We start from the raw sequence: 19,524 nt of genomic DNA on the forward strand, positions 1-19,524 counted from the left end.
ATTCAAGTCATTTCAAAAGATGATCGGTTACAGCGGTTTTCAATGGTTATGCATTAATATAACATCAAAAGAACAGTAACGTAACCTTAGAATTCCTTTACTTTATTAGAATGAAAAATGTAACCTAAAACTTACCCTTACAAAGATTACGCTGCCATCATGGCTAGAATAAGAAACAAGTGTCCTTAGCTATCGCCGAAGAGACACGAAGGCGAACGCCTTGTAAAGCCTACTGTAATTCACCTTAATGCACCCTAATCCTCCTTAATGAATACATCTTAATCCCCCTAATTCAACCTAAACCCCCTTAATCCAATCACTACAATCAATAATTAAATTTGCTATTCATTTAGCATCTTTTATACACGGCTGGACGTGCTTTGGTTCGTTTCTGGCCTTCCTTGGATCGTGTGATATGTTCTGTACCTCGCTACGCGGCCTTGGAACATGGAGATCTGAGGCATTTGCCTTAAAAATTACGTTTTCTCTTCGCCAGCATAGAAACACATCAGGTTCCCCGCTCGAAGCCGAGCTGAGATAGCACACGCTTTTCACGCAAGCGAGAAGCGCTAGAGAAGCCTGTTGTAATCAAAACAAACCCTGATTTATAAATCAGCTGCCCACATTTGAACTGTGCTGCTGCTACGGCTTAATAAAAACAAAAAGTGCAGCAGCCCGCTTGCCAATGCTGTGGAAACACGGCGGGCTACGAAGACTGGATGGTGCTGCGGCACCCACCTGCACTGCAGCGCTCCTAGCGGCAGCCGCCGGCATTAATTGCATCCGGTGCCACCCGGGAGGCCGCGGACGGCACACTAGCCAGTATATTCTAGGCACTATACTATTACTAATGCAAGATGTCTGTCATTTTTGTGATGATTATAGGCTAGCATATTTCACGTTTTGGTATAAGGGCAGCAGATGAATTCTATACTGAAGTGTGCAGTAGCCAGGAGAACCGCGTCACCATATCTGGATGTTCCAAAGGAGATATTTGTTCCATGCGCAGTTGAATCTTGATATAACGAATCACGCGGGACTGCCGAAAATCGTTCGCTATTCTGAAAGGCCGTTGCAGTGAAAGCCCCAAAATTAACCATTCTGCCCATCAACCCATCAATTCACAAGTTGTCGCTGTTTGAGCTATCCATGAAAACGTCGCTGTTGGCTCTCGGCCAGGGCTGTTGCCCAGGCCGTATTTTCCATAGATTCCGCTGCCACTCACCACCAAAGCACCAACGCTTATGTGCAGAGCTGACGCTGAGAAAACTGACTAAAATGAAGCTCCCTGTTGCCTCCAAAGCACAATGTTTCTTGTTTGTTTTTCACATTCATTGCCATGGACACCTCAACTGTCTCACTTGAGGTGGACACCTGAACGATTTCAAAGTGCAGGTACGCATAAACGACATTGCCTGGAAAGTGCAAAGTGCGACTGTGTGTCATCCCCACGAGTATGGAGGTTACATTTCTCCGCGCGCATGGCTAGTACGGCCACAGAAAGAAACGTGTGCAGAAAGAAGGGCGAAAGAAGAGACGTGCCTCTGTTGCTAGGTGACATTTGCCTGGGCGGAGCATGCGCTCACAAAATCCATGCGTTGTTGCCTCTGCAAAGGGTATAACAAAATTCTCTCGCAAATTTTTTTATTGAGCGCCATCTCAGGTTTTCCAAACCCATACACCGCTGCATCCGCTTTGTGCACCTTGTTGTCTGCTAGCTTACTGTTTCGCATGCTGTGAAGGATACACGGAAATCTAAGAAACCCCGAATTCTGGAATATTAGTTTGCAGTACTGATGCATTGTCAACATGACATGGAAACTGAATAACGATCTTTGTTCTGAAAAGTTCTGTATTCTGAAGTTCATAGTACTGAAATATTTTTACATTGAAACCATAAGAAGTCGGCAGGGTATTTCTGAAAAATTTTTTTATCTGAAAAGTCTGTTAATGGTGGTGTTCGTAGTAACGAGGTTTCACTGTAGTACTAGGGATGAAATTAAAAAGGCTTTGCAAGATATATCTCGAGAAAAAGCAGCAGGAGAAGATGGAATAGGGAGTTGATATAAAATATAGTGTGGATAGTGTACTCGAAAAGCTTGTGACTATATGCAGTTGCCTCACGACTTCAATTGTACCATAAATTGGAAGTATGCCAACATATTATACCATACGAAAGCAGATGTTTAATGATAGATGAACTTCAGTCCCATTACCTTGCTCTTGGTGTTGTACATATCATTGACTAACCTAGGAAATTTTGAATAGAATGAGGGCAACAGTTGACTTCAATCAACCCAGAGAACAGGGTGGCTTTAGAAAGGGACATTTGACAATCTGTCATATCCATGTCATCGATGAGGTAGCTGAGAGCCTTACACAATACAACAAATCTTTATCGATTATGAAAACACGACCAGTTCAGTAGAGGTACCAGCATTCTTCAAGGCTTGCAAATATTTCAAATGAATTAATTGATTGGTTTTCAACTGCACTTCCACTATACGAAATATTTAAAATGTATTTAGATATTACCAGAGTCCTTCCATGTTTTTTCTGGTCACGAAACTGCCGCCTCAGTTTCATATAGCGCCAGCGCCCGCCGCTAGAGGCGCAACCGTGCATGAGAGGGCATGCGAACGCCGCTACCGCTGTGGTTGTGTGTGGGGCAGCCTCGGTATTCTAGCTTTCTCAACTTCCTCAACGATCGCTTTAGTTTCACGTAACTATTTTTAACATTGAATATAATTAAATTACTGCCTGAGCGTGTCTTCTGCGATGATATGAGCGCACGGGACGAAAAAAAAAGCCGCTCATAACATGGAGCTTGCGGCGGTCTCAGACCGAAAAAAAAGAAAGATCTGGAATTTTAAGAGCCAGAACCGCTATACGATTATGAGGCACGCCGTAGTGGGGGACTCGGGATTACTTTTGACCACCTGGGATCCTTTAAAATGCACCTAAATTTAAATAAACGGGTGTTTTGCATTTCGCCCCCGTCGAAGTGCGTCCGCTGTACACGGCCGGGCGGTCCCGGTCCGGATTTCTTCGTCATCGCCGTTCGCCTCAACGCTTCGGTGGGCTCCGCTTTTTAATATTTGCCTTAAATTAAACACCGCGCATTCGCAACAAAACGCCAGTGGTCCCACTTATCACCAGAGGAGTAAGCGCCGATTCTCCGTTGCGCATAGCGCCTGATTGTTCGCCGAGCACAGCTGTTCGGTTTCTGTTAAACTGTGGCATAGAAGGACTCTGTGGGCAGTATCTTATAACGAGATCAAAAGAATGAAATTGCTATTGCAAAAGGCTGCTACCGTAGAATACTTAATGACAAAGAAAAGGGAACTGAGCTGCTCCATGCGCTTAAGATTTCTTGCAAAGCGATGTCATTTCTGAATAAGATTTAGGTAGAATTAATGCAAGACGAACTTTGCTACTAAATGTCTTCCTAGACAATCACATGTAAGAAGACAGGACAGACAGACAGACCTGTCCTGTCTTCTTACATGTGATTGTCTAGAAAGCGCAACCAATGTTTCCTATTACAATGAACCAACTTGCCCAACAACGTATCCTGCTAAATGCCTTCGGTGCGGCTTTTAACAACGGATTAAGGCGAACCTGAAGTGTTAGGACCTGCACAGTTGAAACTAGCTGTAATTAGGCAATTGCCTTAGCAAGCAGTCGTTTAGAAGCGTCAGTAAGCCCAGCACTTCACTGCTCGTGGCTTCGACGGAGAAACGACGAGACTAGGTATTTTGGTTCTTAATTCGCAACTATTTACAACATGTTAAAATGTTGCAATCACCGGTCCTGATATTCTTATCATGGTCGAAAAATGAAAAAAAAACTTTATAATTCGATTAAGAAAATAAATAAAACGTGTTGGTGCAAAAACAAAATACAAGCACGATCATTTATTTATCATGTAAAATAAGCGGAGCGAAATACAGATAGCACGGAGGCGTCCGGTCACAAATGGTCCACCATTCACAATGCAAGAAGTTTGTTAAAAGCATGACACTGATATAATACGCATAAAGAAATAAGATCAAACGTGAGAGGTATGCATTGGGAGGCAGGAAACAAACACCAGCAAACGAATGGAAATAAGTACAGAATGCATAGTCGATTGTTTCTATAAACAAGAAAGTGTAAAGCATAAGCATTTCATAACACACGGCTAAAGAACTCTCAAACGAATACAAGTAGCCACATCACAAATACAGCAATTTTTTTTTAAATGGCTTGTTAGAGATACCACCTTTCTACTTCTTCAGCTGTTACTTAAACATGCAGACAAAACTTGCTCAGCAAATCACAATACAAATGTAGCTAACAGTGTGCTAATAACCTTCTTACTCATAGCAGCTTATAGACTTAAAAGTTTGTGCAATTGAAGAATTGTAGCCCATCATTAGCCAAGACTAAAGGACATGGAAAATAAAACAATGCATATTATTCTGTTTTAACACTTGCATTTAAAGGAATTATAATGCTATACCTTTCATAGATGGTCGGGGTAAGGGCGCTATTGCTGTGAACTACTCTATCCTGGTATAACACAAATTGAGGTTGCAACAAAGCATAAAGCAAATGTGTTCAGCGTCGGCTTCTCACGCTCCAGGGACACGTCGTCGCCGTTGATGTTGAAATTGTACGCAGTGACGATGTCCGAGGCGTCAAAGTGTTTCGCGCACACACGTGTATACTTCGATTCGAAATTAAAACAGCCACTTTCCTGCCGCGGTATGGCCCGCTTCCATTTCTCGCGCTGCCGCTTGTTATTAGGTAAACAGAACAACGACACCTTTTCGGTCGTGCCCTTGTAGCCGGAACGGCACCCAGGCACGCAACACGTGCTCGGCATCGTTGTCCCACCCCACCACTTCAACCAAACAGCCCAACACTCGAAAAATAGCACAGCACATGCACAGAACGTACCCGAAAAGTCAGCTCGCCTCGCACTGCGCACGCATTTCGGTACGCGAACGATGCCCTCTGTGGCACAGTGGCGCCGCGTCGCGGCACCTTTGGGCAGCATATGAACCTCTCCCATAGCGTGACGGCGGAGTTTCGTGACCAGAAAAACATGGAAGGACTCTGATATTACTTTAATTGCTTTGTGGTATCTCTGCTTGAGAGCAAGGTAGTGGTGAAATGAGCCTTGTCTACTACATGGCAGCATTTAAAGCACTGTTGATACTGGTTGCTGTTTAGTACGGTTCTCCAAGTCTATAGTATTATTTGCTGCTGGCCGTGAACTCACATTGTCACTGGGAACAGTTGGGGGCGCTGGTGCGTGGGTGCATTCAATTAATTTGCTTGCTGGGGAACGATCTGTGCTTGATGTATGGGTCGTATGCCATTGTGAAAATGTTTGAAATTATGGCCATTACGATTGGATAGTTAAATTACTGTATGTATAGCATGTATAGCCAGCTTAAAGCCAGAGTTGCCTATTAGATGCTGACTTATGCATTAACTTCACATGAGGAGGAGCTGTGACTATGCATGTTACCTCAAACTTTATACTAGTAATGCTTTTTTCGCAGTCTTTGGAAGTCTGAGTGAGGAGTGCTTAATTTATGTAGTGCTACTTGCCAAGGTAACATAGTTTCATCCTAACCACTTTCACCACCACCACCACCACCACCACCATCTTTTATTTCCATTGCAGGACGAAGACCTCTCCTTGCGATCTCCACTTACCCTTGTCCTGTGCCAACAGATTCCAACTATGACACTTATACTCTAATGCTTCCTTTAATGCAGGTTTTTGACCGGGAAGGTGATGATGGCCGCTTTGTTAGTGTCACAGTAAAGGCAACGGATCGTGGTAGCCCACCTTTGGAAGGAGTGTGTTCATTCAAAGTGGAAATAACGGATATCAACGACAACCCGCCTCTATTTGACAGACAAGAGTATAGAGAGAATGTGAAGCAGGATACGCAGGTGGGTTTCTTTGAAAATTCATGTCTACGTGGTGTGTTCTTTCTCTGTGATTACTAGTATAGTGATGAGATGTCTACTGGAGGTTACTGATGCTAGATAAAAAATATTTCGTCATTTTTCTGTCGTTGCTTCTCATATTTGTTTTCTTGCTCATCTACATGACCTTTCTTGTCTAAAGTGACGGTAGTGGTTATTATGCTCTGTATTTCTCTTAAGATAATCCTTTCTTATTTTAAAATTTTTTAGGTTGGGATTCATATCCTGCGAGTTTCTGCTTCTGACGAAGATGCAGATAACAACGGTGCCATTGTCTACAATCTGACTGCACCTTATGACCCTGATCACCTGGCTTATTTTTCCATCAACCCCGATTCTGGCTGGATAAGCCTGCAAAAGGCCCTTGATGTTAGTATTTCATGAAATTTTGTTTGCCTTTTCCGAGTAGAGCCTTAATTGCAGTAAATATATTGTGAAAATTGGCTGAAAGTATGAGCAATTTAACCTGCTCTTTTAGTGTATTAAAGTTGCTTTCAGTTTGCATGTTAGCAATTTGAGTCTGCTAGATTTTGTCCTTGGACTGTTCAGTATCTACTGCACCATAAGAGGAATGAAATTCAGGAGTGATGTGTGTTCAAGCTTGAGTGGGTCGTGCCAACTTTTTTTCATACAATGAACGTTGTGTAGCTAAGAAATGCCTTCTGCATGTGTGATAATATCTGAATGTGCTGTCTGCAGTTCATTTCTAAGTGCCTTGTGTTTTTCTACTTCTATACTGTCAAGTTGTTCATCTCTGAGATGGGTAGAAATGAGTTGCATTACATGGTTATAAAGTGTCTACAGCATGTATATGAATCTGTCAAGGAAAAGAAATGAGGAAAGTAGAACATGAGGCAGTTCGGCCAAACACACAATATTCACATTTACTGTACATTTCAAGCTGAAAGCGTAGGTCATACAACACTCATTCGTTGAGCTACCTCAAGGCTAGAGGGATGCTAGTCATGCCCTGTGCCCTCCTTGTTTCCTCTAGCTTTCTCGGCTCTTTCTGGGTATTGAACCCATGACAATCTAAAAACTGCCATACTCTTCTGAGTTTTTGCTTTGCAGCATCTCGTGCCTGTTTTCTGCTCTATAAGTTATTCAGTCCATATTTTTTTTTAGTGTGAATAGTGCTTATGTTGCACCACAACAAGCTCAAAATTTGCTCAGCATGAAATTGTGAAACCATTATTTACATACTTTAATAATGTTCTCTTTTGGTTGAAATTCAAGGAAAAGTATCCTTTGTTAGTTGTCTGGCCAATCGTGTAAGAAAATTCGATAGCATATTGGGGATGTTGCGTATAAATTTGTGTCATGTTTGTGTGCTACTAAGGCATTAAAATATTCTAACCTTTGAAGTCTGGTATTTTAGTTCTATTTTAGTATAAGAGGTTTTTATGTAAGTTGTAGCATGGTAGAAAGAATGCATTTTTTGCATGAAGTTCAACCAGTTTGCTGAAAAAAAAAACTGGTTGCTTTCGAGCAACATTGGACCAACCTTTTAAATCTGTCTGTGGCTTTAAAACCAATTTTCTAGTCTTAAACTTTCGAAACTGTCACTTGCACTTTCCTTGTACCTGATGTCAGTTTTCTATTTACAGCGTGATCAGTATCAGCTGCGAGCCATTGCACTGGACAAAGGAGTTCCTCAACACCAAGCAACTGTGGAAGTGATAATTGACGTCGTTGACAGGGCTAACAATCCTCCCATATGGGACCAGCCTGTGTATGGTCCAATATTTATCAAGGAAAACCTTGAAGTCGGCAGCCGCGTCATTTCCATCAAAGCCAGGTGAGTAGAATAGGGTAGGGAACAGGGTAGAGATTCGTGGATTTGATCACTCTAGGGCACGTTGGCTTGATAATATAGTGCCTTTGTTAAAGATTGTCTAGTTAGAAAGGTCTTCTCACAACCACGTTAGGCCTGCTTTTAAAATTTTTGTCATATGGGGACAAGCCAGAGTGCCCTGAACTTAGTATTCCTGCTTTTTGAGAAAAATAATGGGAGTAAAATTCTTCTCTAATTGAAACTTGAACTGTGGTGATTGGTATGTCAGAGACGACCATCTGTAAGGGCACCTTTAGAATTTCAAGATCCTTGCGTTGGAGCTACTCCGTATTAATGCTTTGTTTCAGCAGAATGTCTGTGGGTAATCCGTGCCATTTTGCTGCATAATATGTTCTACGTAATAGGCTGCCCTCAGAAGTCTTGAAAGCAATATTGTTGGTGATTCCTTTCAGATCTGGAATACCGGAGAATCCCGATGTGTTCTACACACTGATGAAAGGAAGTACCGAGCAGACCAACAAGAAGGACACTTTCTACTTGAACCAGAAGGTGGAGAACGGCCACACAGTAGCAGAGCTGGTGGTCAATTACCCTCTGGATTATGAACGCATCCAGCAGTACAATCTTACCGTTCGAGTTGAGGTTGGTGCATTTCTTTCTCATCTACTTTCATGGGTATTTAACAGTAATTCTTTAATGCAGTGGCTCCATTTTCTGTTACACTGAAATATTATGTTAAAATTAATATGTGTGTGCTTGATGTGCACTGCTTGATGTCTGAGCAGAACCAACTTTTGTTACATACCACGTAGAATTAAGCACCAGGAACCAATGGATTATCATCTGTGTATCTTGGCTGTACAGTGAAACCTCGTTAAACCGTAGTTGGCTGGAGCCCGGAAAAACTACGTACTAAACGGTAGTACTGTTTAACCGAAATAGCATGAGATTGCCCACTTACCTGTCGAAAACGGAACTCAGAGAGAGTGCGATGAAAGGGGAAAAAAACATGCAGTATTTATTCACTTCGCGCGACAAAAGTGTTATTTTCGTTTGATGCCGCGGCGGCCTAGCACGACGACAGCGGCCTCAAACTTACTGAAGCTGCGTGCATGCTTTTCAGCCAGCCCCCTCTTCTCTGCAAACACTCGCATGGCGGATTCCTCGTTGGTGTTACGTATTCTCCGTGCATGCGCGCAGTAGTGCTGCAGAAGTCCCGGGGGCGCATTTTCATTGCTGGGTGCCGGAGTATTGAATACTTTTCGCTTATGATAGAGTTACGTTATCGCGCCCGTGTTCTCGTCGTGACGATTGCATTCATGAGGCTGACTTAATGCGTAGCTTCTGCCACTGTCGGGCCTGAATCGCCCGTGCTGTCACTTTCCGTGTCGTCCTTATCACTGTCGCTAGGTGACACTTCGGCAACAACAGAGGCAACGATGGCGAAAAGTCGAACCTTGTAGCCAACATCTCTTTGCGGTTGCAGCAGTGTTGCTGAGCAACTGCTTCGTATTCCAAATACCACACACCGTAGTCAACAGTAGACCCATGTAGCGTGTTAGGACCGACTTCTTCGTGTCACATTCGATAGCACAAACGATGTCTAATTTTTCTTCGATGCTGAGCACCCGGCATCTTTTTTTATCCGAGCTTTGGCATGACGCGAGTCCTCGCTTGCACGACGCCATAACTCTCTCTGGCACGGCGTCGAAATGATGTTGATGTGGCTTCACGCGCAGATGCACAGGGCGCTTGGAGGCCGTTGTTCAGAAATCTGAGGCTTGTTGTTCTGCCGGGCCGCCCGATGGAGAAGATGCACCGCCGTGTTTGCGTGACGAAAAGTTGAAATACTACGTTTTAACCGATGCGTACGCAATAAGCTGGTACGGTATATGCGGATACAAAGCACATTATGTTCAATGGCCGCTGAGTCGGGGATTTGACTTTACTACTTTTAAAACGAAACTACTGTTTAAGCGGGTACGGTTTAACGAGGTTTTACTGTATTCAAAAATGTGCCTGGACTGAACGTTCCTTGACTCTGCCAAACGGAAGGTAGTGCTGCTTCTTGACTGAAGTATTTGCTGTAATGCTCCAGTAATGCTCATAAATGATTCTTGAGCTATAACTTACTTCATAAGTGGGCAAATTTAGAATTTACCAAAAGGCACTTGAGGTGTTGATTGGGCAACTCCTCATCATAAAAATCGGCAAGGAACATCATTGACGATGTGACTGCTTCAGTTAAGAGTACCACCTCCCTCCACTTAGTAAAGGCAAGGAAAAGTGTGCTTTCATACACATTTTGTTCCAGCGGAATATTCGGAATAGGAAAAAAAAATATATATATTCTTTAGGGAAGAAATATCCATAAATTGCTCAGTCTTTCGGTTTCCAGGCCTGGTCTTTACCCTAGTAAGCTAGAGTACTGCAAAGCAAAGTGGGGTAGTGTAATGGTATTTCTAGTTTTTTTTTTATTTTCCATGCAGATGTATGCTAAACCTAGAAGCTTTTAGGGGCCCCTTTTGATGAATTTTTGTGATTTCCGACTGTTCATTTAGCAATCTGGTTTTCATGGGTAGTAGTGCACTTTCCTTATGAACAGCAAGTGTAAATTCACATTCTGTGTTTCTTTAGAGCCTAACTATTTGTGTTCTAAAGTGGTGCTTCATACATTTAATACCCATGACAACTATCTTTTCTCCAGAACAATGGCATCCAACAGTTGGCTTCTGAAGCCACTGTCTACATAGTCCTTGAGGACGTCAACGATGAGATCCCCCTCTTTATTGAGCGGGAGCAAGAGACAGTGTTGGAAGGTTTGCCACCGGGGACCAAGGTGACCCAGGTCCAGGCCCAGGACAAGGATGGTACCTACCCAAATAACAAGGTAGGGACTTTGGTAATGCCAGTATTAGTTGTGCCTAGCCAAAGGTCCATCATTTTTGCAAAATATACTACATGGAACGGGACAGCAATAGAGAGCAAAACTGGACACGGCAGAGGGCTGCTTTCTGTAGGTGCTTGTAGATTTGTTATGCCCAATTATTCACTCTTATGCTTGTTCCCCTGGTAGACATTTTATTTTTATCACCAACACAGGGTGCCCTGTTTGGTTAAAACAAAGCACCAACCAAGTGGGTGGAACTTTGTTGGGGCTCTGTTTTCATTTACTTGATCAAGCTTGACTCTACTTGTCAGCATTGAATTTGTTCAAAGGATATATACATTTGTCCTTCCTTTATTTTTGCAAGAAAATGAAAAATCTTACAACAAAAATTTTGCAAGAAAGTTCCATTACAATTTGATTTGATTAGAAAATCTAACCATTTGCTCATTGCTGAAGAATTGGGACACTGAACGACTAGTGCATGCCCAAGATTCAGGTGGCCAATTGCAGCTCTTTTGGGGCTTTCATGTAACACTAAGCACCAAACTAGTAGGGAATATTTAAAATTCCAAGCACCATCTATCGACTTGTTGCAAAGCACCCCCTGCCATCTTGGTGATGGTGTGGCGAAACGAAGTGTTCGCTTTACAGCATAGCTACACATATAGCTGCTACTTTCACCCTTGTTCTGTGGTGTCCTCCCACTGCTGTTGGCTGCTATAAGTAAAGCAATAGATCTGTGCCAATGCCGGCAACAACCTATGGCTGTTTCTTTTTTTCGGCAATGGGCACAACAAAACGAGCGAATAAAAAATCAAATCCGCATGCTAAAACAGTGACCGACACTAACGACATTGCGTAACAGTGGCTGCTGCTAGCATGTAACAATATAACATTTAATTTGCAACTCAGTCTATCATGTCTTTATTGCAACTAGTACAATATCTCCTCTCCAGTTAAAAAAGAAATTATTTCCGTAACATAACATAACCATTTATAGTGCAGAACCAGCTATATAACACAGCCTTTTATAATTCCCATTTCCCCTCCCATAGAACTCCATTTATACGTAAGCCACTTATATTGCAGCTGTGCGCAAGGAAATATTGTTTGTAATATGGCTTCCGTGGGAAAATCCCGCAGACTTCTCAATAAGGTGCACTGGCTGATGGTAGAGGAGAGCAATAAGGGCGATGCGGAGGAGGGGGAGATGCGGAGCGATTGAACAAGGAATGAATAAATAAATAAATAAATGCGACGGCTGAGCAATGCGGGCGCGCGGTGGTTGCCTAGGCGACGGAGAAGTCTTAGCTCGGTCCCTTGTCGGTGGCACGCATTCCGCACTGAATTATGACAGTGCTTGTTCTGTGTTCTTTCACTCCGTTGTCTTTTTGTTCGCGCTGTTACCATTATGAATGTACACTAACTCGCCCAACTTTCCACTTTAATATTCCACACTGAACCCTGCTTCAGTTTACGTGCACCTGTCACGATGTCGTGCGTGTCATATGATATCATGAAGTGTAGATGTCATGCTTGCGACCTTGACTGCTGTCATTGAGCGATGTTCTGCAAATTTAGTTCACAGCTTTTAGGCTTTATGTCAACATGCAAGCTTCTGCCGTTCCTATCGGAATGCCTACCAAACTTGGTAGGCATTCACTGTAGTTGCCGCGGCTATTCGCCTGAGAAACCAACCACCGCTTCTCATGCGCTGCTGTCAGTTTAGCCCCTGCACGTGATCACATGCCCGATAGCTATGTAATCGTCTATGGGTACGAACATACCGAAGGCGAGCTTCCTGCAATGGCATGCCACCCAATACCCCCGAAGGGCTAGGCCTAACCAGCGCACCTCGTCGGGGGTTGGCGATCAGGGTTGCAGTTAAGTGCCAAGTCAACGAAATGCGTCGCAGCAGCTGTACAGCACTTGTAAAGTGAAGGAACCACCTTGATAAAGAAAGTAAGAGCACAAGTGGCACGAGCAACAGTCAAATGGCAGCAACTTGGTCCATGGTCGCCTTTGTTTTCGAGAGTGCACATGCCCATCAGTCTGAGAAATCGAACGAGATATTGCTTGGTGTCCGAAATTTCAGTGGCCACCCTACATTAGATCTGTGGAGTATAGTGGCAGTGTGGCGGGGAATTTTGAATAATCGAGCACGTTTTCTGTTTTTACTTTGTCTGTTGCATGCGAAGACTGCAGATCCCTTTCGACGTTCATAAATTCAGACACAAACATTCCAGTCACATGCTTCAATTCTTGGATATGAGCGGCTGCTTGATCTACATATTTTGCACGTGTGCTGTTTCTGCAAAGTCCTGTTTTGGTTATACCGTCAAAACCTGTGATAGTGAAATCCCGCGTCTACGAAATTCCTGTGAAAACAAAGTATTTTCGTATCCCTGATGCACGCTCATAGGATTTACAGTCAACGACTGAATTTTCGGACGCCCAAATTTTCGGACATGCCTGATATTTCGGACGTGTTCGCGGCACCGCCACGAGCCCCATAGAATCAATGTATAAGGACATCTGAAGTTTCGGACACTCGAACCCCCCGCCGTCCAATTTTCCAGACTTTTTGACGCGACTGAAGCTCCTTTTGCTCCTCGCGCAGCGCCCTTGCGAAGGAAATCGACTTGCAGCCGAAGCATATCACCGCTTTGAACCACAACTAGCCGAATCTAGCCGTCACACACCGATTTGGTCTGGCCACGCTGGCTATGTTTATCGGCGCACTTCCGCCTCCGGCGGAGTTTCCGGAGCGGCGCCATTTCGTTTGTTTACGCCGGCCGCGTTTTGGCTAGCGTGGTGTGTGGTTGTGCTGTTCAAGTGTGCTCTGCGACGCTAGGCCTAGGTGCTTCGACGCTCGTCAGCGAGCTCCACTGTTCGCAACTTGAGGATTTCGCTTGCCTTCGATGGCCCCCACTCCGTCTTCGTCGTCCTCGCCGATGGCATCGAAGCGCAGAAAGCAGTACCGTCGGTTAACGATGGAGAAGCTGCCATTATTAAGCAAGTCGTGAGCGGCCGATCCCAAGCTGGCGTGAGCAAGGAGTTCGGCGTCAATGGACGATGTGATCAACGACCTCTGCTCTGCTGGGGTTTCCACACCCACGGAAATAACTTTCGAACAGTTTGTTGACGCTGACAACGAGCTCGACTTCTGCGCGGAACTGACTGACGAGGAAATAGTCCGTCAGGTTGTGAGGGATTCAGAAGACTCCGATGTTGAAAATGAGGAGCCAGTGCCTGCGCCGACTACAAGCGCCGAGTTGACGCGTGCACTGTTGACTCGTTCATCGGTGTACAGTGCTGACGTGACCCTTGCTCAGATCGAGGCGAATATGATCGCATGCAACTGGAACGCCGTCCAAACAACAATCAACAAGTTCTTTAAGCCAATGCAGCAATAACACCGGCCGCCCGACAATGCACATGTACATAATAAACCGGCAGTCGGCTGCATACAGTTTTTGAACGCCTGTTTTTATAGCCACTTCACTGATGCTTTGGCAGGGTTTCGGAAGCGTGGTACTTCGCCCTTTACCTCAAGATCCGATAAAAAAAGAAAAAGTGCGTTTTTTTTTGCATGCATTCATTTTTTCGGACTGCCTGAATTTTCGGACGTTCTTACGTTCCCTAGAGGGTCCGAAAAATCAGTCGTTGACTGTAATGCATTTCGCATCTCTCGACACGAAATGTCACTGTACTCAGTGGCGTAGCTAGGTCGTCTGGCACCCGGGGCCCATAGGTCTTCTGTCACCCCCCTCCCCGGGTGTAGCCGGCGGAAAGAGGGGTGTCTTCAGACGTATATGACACCCCCCCCCCTTCATTGGCCCCTTGCACCCGGGGCCCACGGCCCCCCGGCCCCCCCTGTTGCTACGCCACTGACTGTACTACATTCCTGCATCAAAGAAATTTGTTGGAACGTAACCCTGTACATTACCTACTCGTGCAAGGCTAGCAGGCTTTGAAATGTGCTCAAATGCGATTGCTTTGCACTAAAATTGCGTTAAAATACCACCACATTACACTCATCTGACTGTTTTTGCACACCTAGTGCAGTGCGTAATGTGTGCCTCGGCGAGAAAAATGCTGCAAAAACAAGGAACTCAATGTCCAACCGATATGCGATTGTTTGTGGCGCTTGAAATGGCGGTCGGAGCATGGAGTGCCACACATTGGGCTACGATTAAGCAATCGTCCGATAATATGCATTCCTTGCTTCAAGAATGCTGGTTTTGGCACCACCCTACAGGCATCGCGTGCGGATTCGGCGCCGGACGTAGATTTGCACGGAGGGGCCGTAATCTCGATCGACAGCCTTTGGGTATATGAGATACGATCACTTTGCTGCTCGGCACCGGATGCGTTGGTGCCTACAGCATGTGCTGGAGAAATGCTGCTGCATGCGTGGAGTGTGGTTGCTCTGCGTCTGGTGCTAAGTTAGGCAAAAGCTTGCAAAAGTGACCGTATCTCGGAAAGCAGTTGACTGAGAATACAGCTCCACGGCAGTGCTGCCACTGCTGATCGACACATGCGGCACACTGTACTGTCATAATGCGGTTTTACATCCTCGAGCGAGCTTGCCAAAGTAGGCTAACACAATTTCGACAGTCAAGTTTTGTTCTGTGATGCATTACCTACCTGTGCTGTCTCATTTCACAACGACGAAATTCTTGCGAAAGTGAATTTTTTCGCATTCTCCGCTGGTTTCATTATTGCAATGTTCAGCTGTATTACGGTACCACTTATAGTGTGGATAATTGCGACTGCAGCGATTTGCACTATAAGCGGTCTATACTGTATTACTTTTCACCACGTCGGCTTCATTTAAATATGTTCTCAAAGGCAGTGCTAGCTTCCATAGGAAAGATTGCCATGCCATTTTGTTTGTTAGAGCACTGCTGTTTGTTATAGCAGTGCACTTCAAAATTTTAAAGCATTTTAGCAGCTAAAATGTTATCTGCAATAGAAATAAAGAACCTTGTGGGTTGTTGCAGTGCACATTTCACTCTAAATTTGTTCGAGACAGTTAAAGTATCTTCTGAGAGAAGACAGCATAGTATTCACAAACTGTATTTCAGTTTGTACTTACCGTATTTACTTGCATAATGATCGTGCTTCTGAATTTTTCGTCAAAATTCGATTTTTTTTTCCCTTGTAATGATCGCACCCCAAACTTGCCGCAGCAAAATGGCGTGTGCCAAGCCGAGCTAACAAGGATCGCGCTTACCATCTGTCGAATGCAACGCGAACGACTCTTCAAGACATACCAAGCGGTCTGCACACACCAAACATTCTTAAGCAGATGCCCCATTTCAAACTTTCATCCCTTTCCGCACTTCCATGAAAAAAATAAAAAATAATGCTACAACTAAACTTGCCTTGGCTTTATTATTTGTAGGCTTTAGAATGGTTGTGGTCAACAACAAGAACAAAAAAGTGCCTTTCAATTCCTCTTGTATGCACTCGTGGGCACGCAACAATTCACGAGTGGCAACAATAGTAGCCACAAGTGCACTGATACATTAGAAGTGTACCCTATTCAGACGCCGACGCTTGTAACACAGCTAAGATATTCGCCCACCCTTAGCGGAAATGTGCCGTATTAGGATAGTAGTGTAGACAAATGCTGCAGTTTTCACAGCATGCTTGCCATGTGTTTCTATGTCACTGGCAGCTAAGTGTGCCCATCTCTGTTTCTGTCCCCTCAAAGTGGACATGGCTACGTTATTGCTGCAAACTTGCCAATATTAACGATATTATTCGTTACTGATACGGAAGAAACTTTCAATGCACGTAATGCACTCACGAGAAGAAATAAGTCTCGTTCGGCTTGCTCCGCTGGCCGCCATATTTGTTTTGGTGTCCCACACTGTTACAGCGGCAGCCACCTGTTTGTTGACCTGTTGTCATCCCGCAGCAAATGCGGGATGAAAAAAAAAGATGCTTTTTGTCTCACGGAAAATTTCGCCCGCATAATGATCGCACCCCTGAATTTGCATCAAAATTTATTTGACAAGAAAGTGCAATCATTGTGGGAGTAAATACGGTACTTGCTTTGATTTGTATGTGTAAACATGCAGATGTAAGCATTATTGCCGTTCAGTCGCACAAAGAGTTAAGACAGCACAGCAAAACTTATCGAAGCAGAGTTTGCCAACAGGGGGAACAAAATGGAATAGTGGTTGTGAGGTCGGTGTGCGGTAATTTCTACTGCACTTATTCACAGCAGCACACCAACAGTAGAGACAGGCAAGGCCTGCGCACTTTACCTTCTAGCTGTAATTGTTTCATTAAGCAGTGTGTTGTTCAATCGCATCTGCATTCAGCTTGTGCTTCTATGTTTTAAACTCTGGTATCAAGATGCCACAGAAGTGGACCTAATCGTGTGATTTTTGCAGGGTTGCTCATGTTATTGTGCTGTGCTCTGTGCCAAGAGCATCTGTGAACACGAAAGTCTTAAATTTACAGACACCGAAATAGTGTAAGAATAAAGCAGAGCACAAAAGTGTCATGTGCTTATACTAATACGAGGGAGGCAAACTCAGTGAAAACATATATTTACATCGGTCTTTGTGCTTCAATGATTGTTGCCTTGGCTGTGCTGTCTTCGGGCAGTTCCTTGGCTGATAACTCTTCCCAGAAATTGTCTTGTGTGCTGTCCGGGCCATTTGAAATTCTGCACTTCAAAGCACAACACACAAGGCCCTCCGTGATACTTGCTTGTGCTTCTGCAAGTACGTTATGGCGGCCAAATCCTCTCTAGATGGCGCCTCCAGAATGCTAGAGAACAATGAGGATGATTGTAGCCATGCAGCACTAACGATCTTGGCTGAAATTTTCTTTTGGATCTGCATATAATACAAGGCAGAAACTTGAAATACTAAAACAGTAATACCTCGTTAACTTGAACTCTCATATCTCGAAAAATAGGCTGTCGAAATTTCCCACGGCGCTGAACCATTTCTCATATGTGCCATGTATTTATTGCCTTTTATCTCTGAAGTATTTTGGGCCAAATTTCTTATACAGTCGAACCCAGCTATATCGAACTCGAAAAAAAAAATGCCTATTTGATATAGAGCATAATTCGATATAAGCCTGCTAAAGATTTGGATGTCATAAAAGCGCATACCATTTATAATATCACTTTATTGATGAAACTAGCTTAGTTTTGCACGAAATAGTCCTGCATTTTCTTCTGCTTGGACAATTTTGCTGCCTGCAACGCACGCACTTCTTCACATTGTCTAAAGAGTCGGAGCAGCTGAGGCTGCACCCTTCTGCATTCACGCAGAAGCACCGGACTAGTGCGAGCGTCCCAATCACTTCAGAGGATGTAGGCCAAGAACCGTCATTGCTTTCCTCATTGTGACCACTTTCACTTGCGCTCAGTGCGATGCTGGCAGTGTAATCTTCATTTGCGTGCTCTCCCGTGGTTGCGACACCATCATTTGTGCTCACAAACTCGTCCATCGGTGATTCTTCAATGGCTTCCAGAAATTCAGACAGCTCGCTCCAAACTTCGGCAACACCGGCAATGGGTTCATCGCATTCATCAGAATTTAGTCATCACCGAGCACGCGGAAATCGGCACGGCTGAAGCGATTTCGGATGAGCCACTCGTACATGGCCGTGTGTATGCGTCGAGCACCACGGGCACCGGGTCGAGAGTTTGGCCACTTTAGCCCTAATCTCCCCCTTATTCTTCAAGATCGTGCTGAGAGTGCTCCTCGGAATCTTCTACGCTGCGGGGACACCAGACTTCTCACCGCATTCAACCAGATTTATGATTTCGAGCTTCATGACGAAAGGCGAATTCCGCCGCTTTATCACGGCAACAATGCGGAAGAAGGCCCACAACGCGCACACACAACCAGAAAAGCAGCGAGACAACTCGCACTTTCGCCATCTTGCACCATGAGGGCACAAGAGCCTCTGATTGGCTATCTGAGCAAGCGCTGTCGGTGCGTCAGGATAATTTTTTGCAAGGGGGTGTTGACGGCTCATCCGAGGGAGCGCGGTCACGGTAGGGAGAGCGGTTGGATGGAGCCGCACCGCCGGGTTTTCCCGCCACCGTGAGGGAAATCCAATTTCTGAGGCCACTTTCTGCCGCGTGACGTTCGATATATGGGGAGTCGCTGCTATTTTTGTTCAATGTAAGCGTAGGATGGTTTGGATGTTATTTGTTGTTTAGCAGTTCCTTTCTCTCCCTTTATCTCTCTGAATGTTCCTAGAAGAATGCAGGGAGAGGGTGAGAGGGAGTGACCAGCAGAGTGACGGAGCAGCCCTCGCATGGCTAACAACGATGGAGCAAATCTGACTGAGCCGAAAATCCCAACGGTGATTTGGCTCTCCACCGTATCATGAAGCGCTTTGCGCGGATCAAGGGAGCACCATGGAGCACCACATGCACTATTTGCTAACTACAGTGAAACCTCGATATAACGAAGTAGGTAAAACCGACCGATAATTTGCTTCGTTATATCGAAATTTCATTGTATCTAAATTATGTTTTATGCAAATAAGTACAGTTGCCAATTGATTTTTCTTACACGGAAAGGGGCTGCAGAATTTTTCGAATTATTGGGCAATCGAAAAAAGCAAATTTGAATGAGAAAAAATTCATTTTGTTGAATTTGGGAGTCAGTGATGAATGATATGGTTTCATGCCACATTGACGATATCTTCACATCGGCGGTACGAATTGAGCAATGCCAGCCACGCTTTCGCGTGCACTCCACCCCCACGGGCTGAAAGCGTCACCCGCACTGGGATGACGCCATCACGAAAAGCACTGGCAGTGGGGAGCGAATGCTTCACTAGCTCCAACGGGTCA

The 19,524-nt window shown here is 44.6% G+C and overlaps 1 protein-coding gene across 10 annotated transcripts in view; it reads left to right on the plus strand.

Annotated features, from left to right (window-relative positions):
- CadN (neural cadherin) overlaps window positions 1–19,524 on the plus strand; it is a 340,879-nt gene that overhangs the window by 58,900 nt on the left and 262,455 nt on the right. For all 10 annotated transcript variants that reach the window (XR_012829742.1, XM_075700558.1, XM_075700567.1 and 7 more), the window contains exons 10-14: window positions 5,776–5,955; window positions 6,202–6,360; window positions 7,599–7,789; window positions 8,239–8,428; window positions 10,494–10,676. Coding sequence is in view for 9 of the 10 variants with exons in the window: in XM_075700558.1 (XP_075556673.1) it covers window positions 5,776–5,955; window positions 6,202–6,360; window positions 7,599–7,789; window positions 8,239–8,428; window positions 10,494–10,676 (903 nt within the window). In the remaining variant the exon portion in view is untranslated. The remainder of the gene's footprint in view (window positions 1–5,775; window positions 5,956–6,201; window positions 6,361–7,598; window positions 7,790–8,238; window positions 8,429–10,493; window positions 10,677–19,524) is intronic.

Source organism: Dermacentor variabilis, chromosome 1, assembly GCF_050947875.1.
Source record: "Dermacentor variabilis isolate Ectoservices chromosome 1, ASM5094787v1, whole genome shotgun sequence".
Lineage (NCBI taxonomy): Eukaryota > Metazoa > Arthropoda > Arachnida > Ixodida > Ixodidae > Dermacentor > Dermacentor variabilis.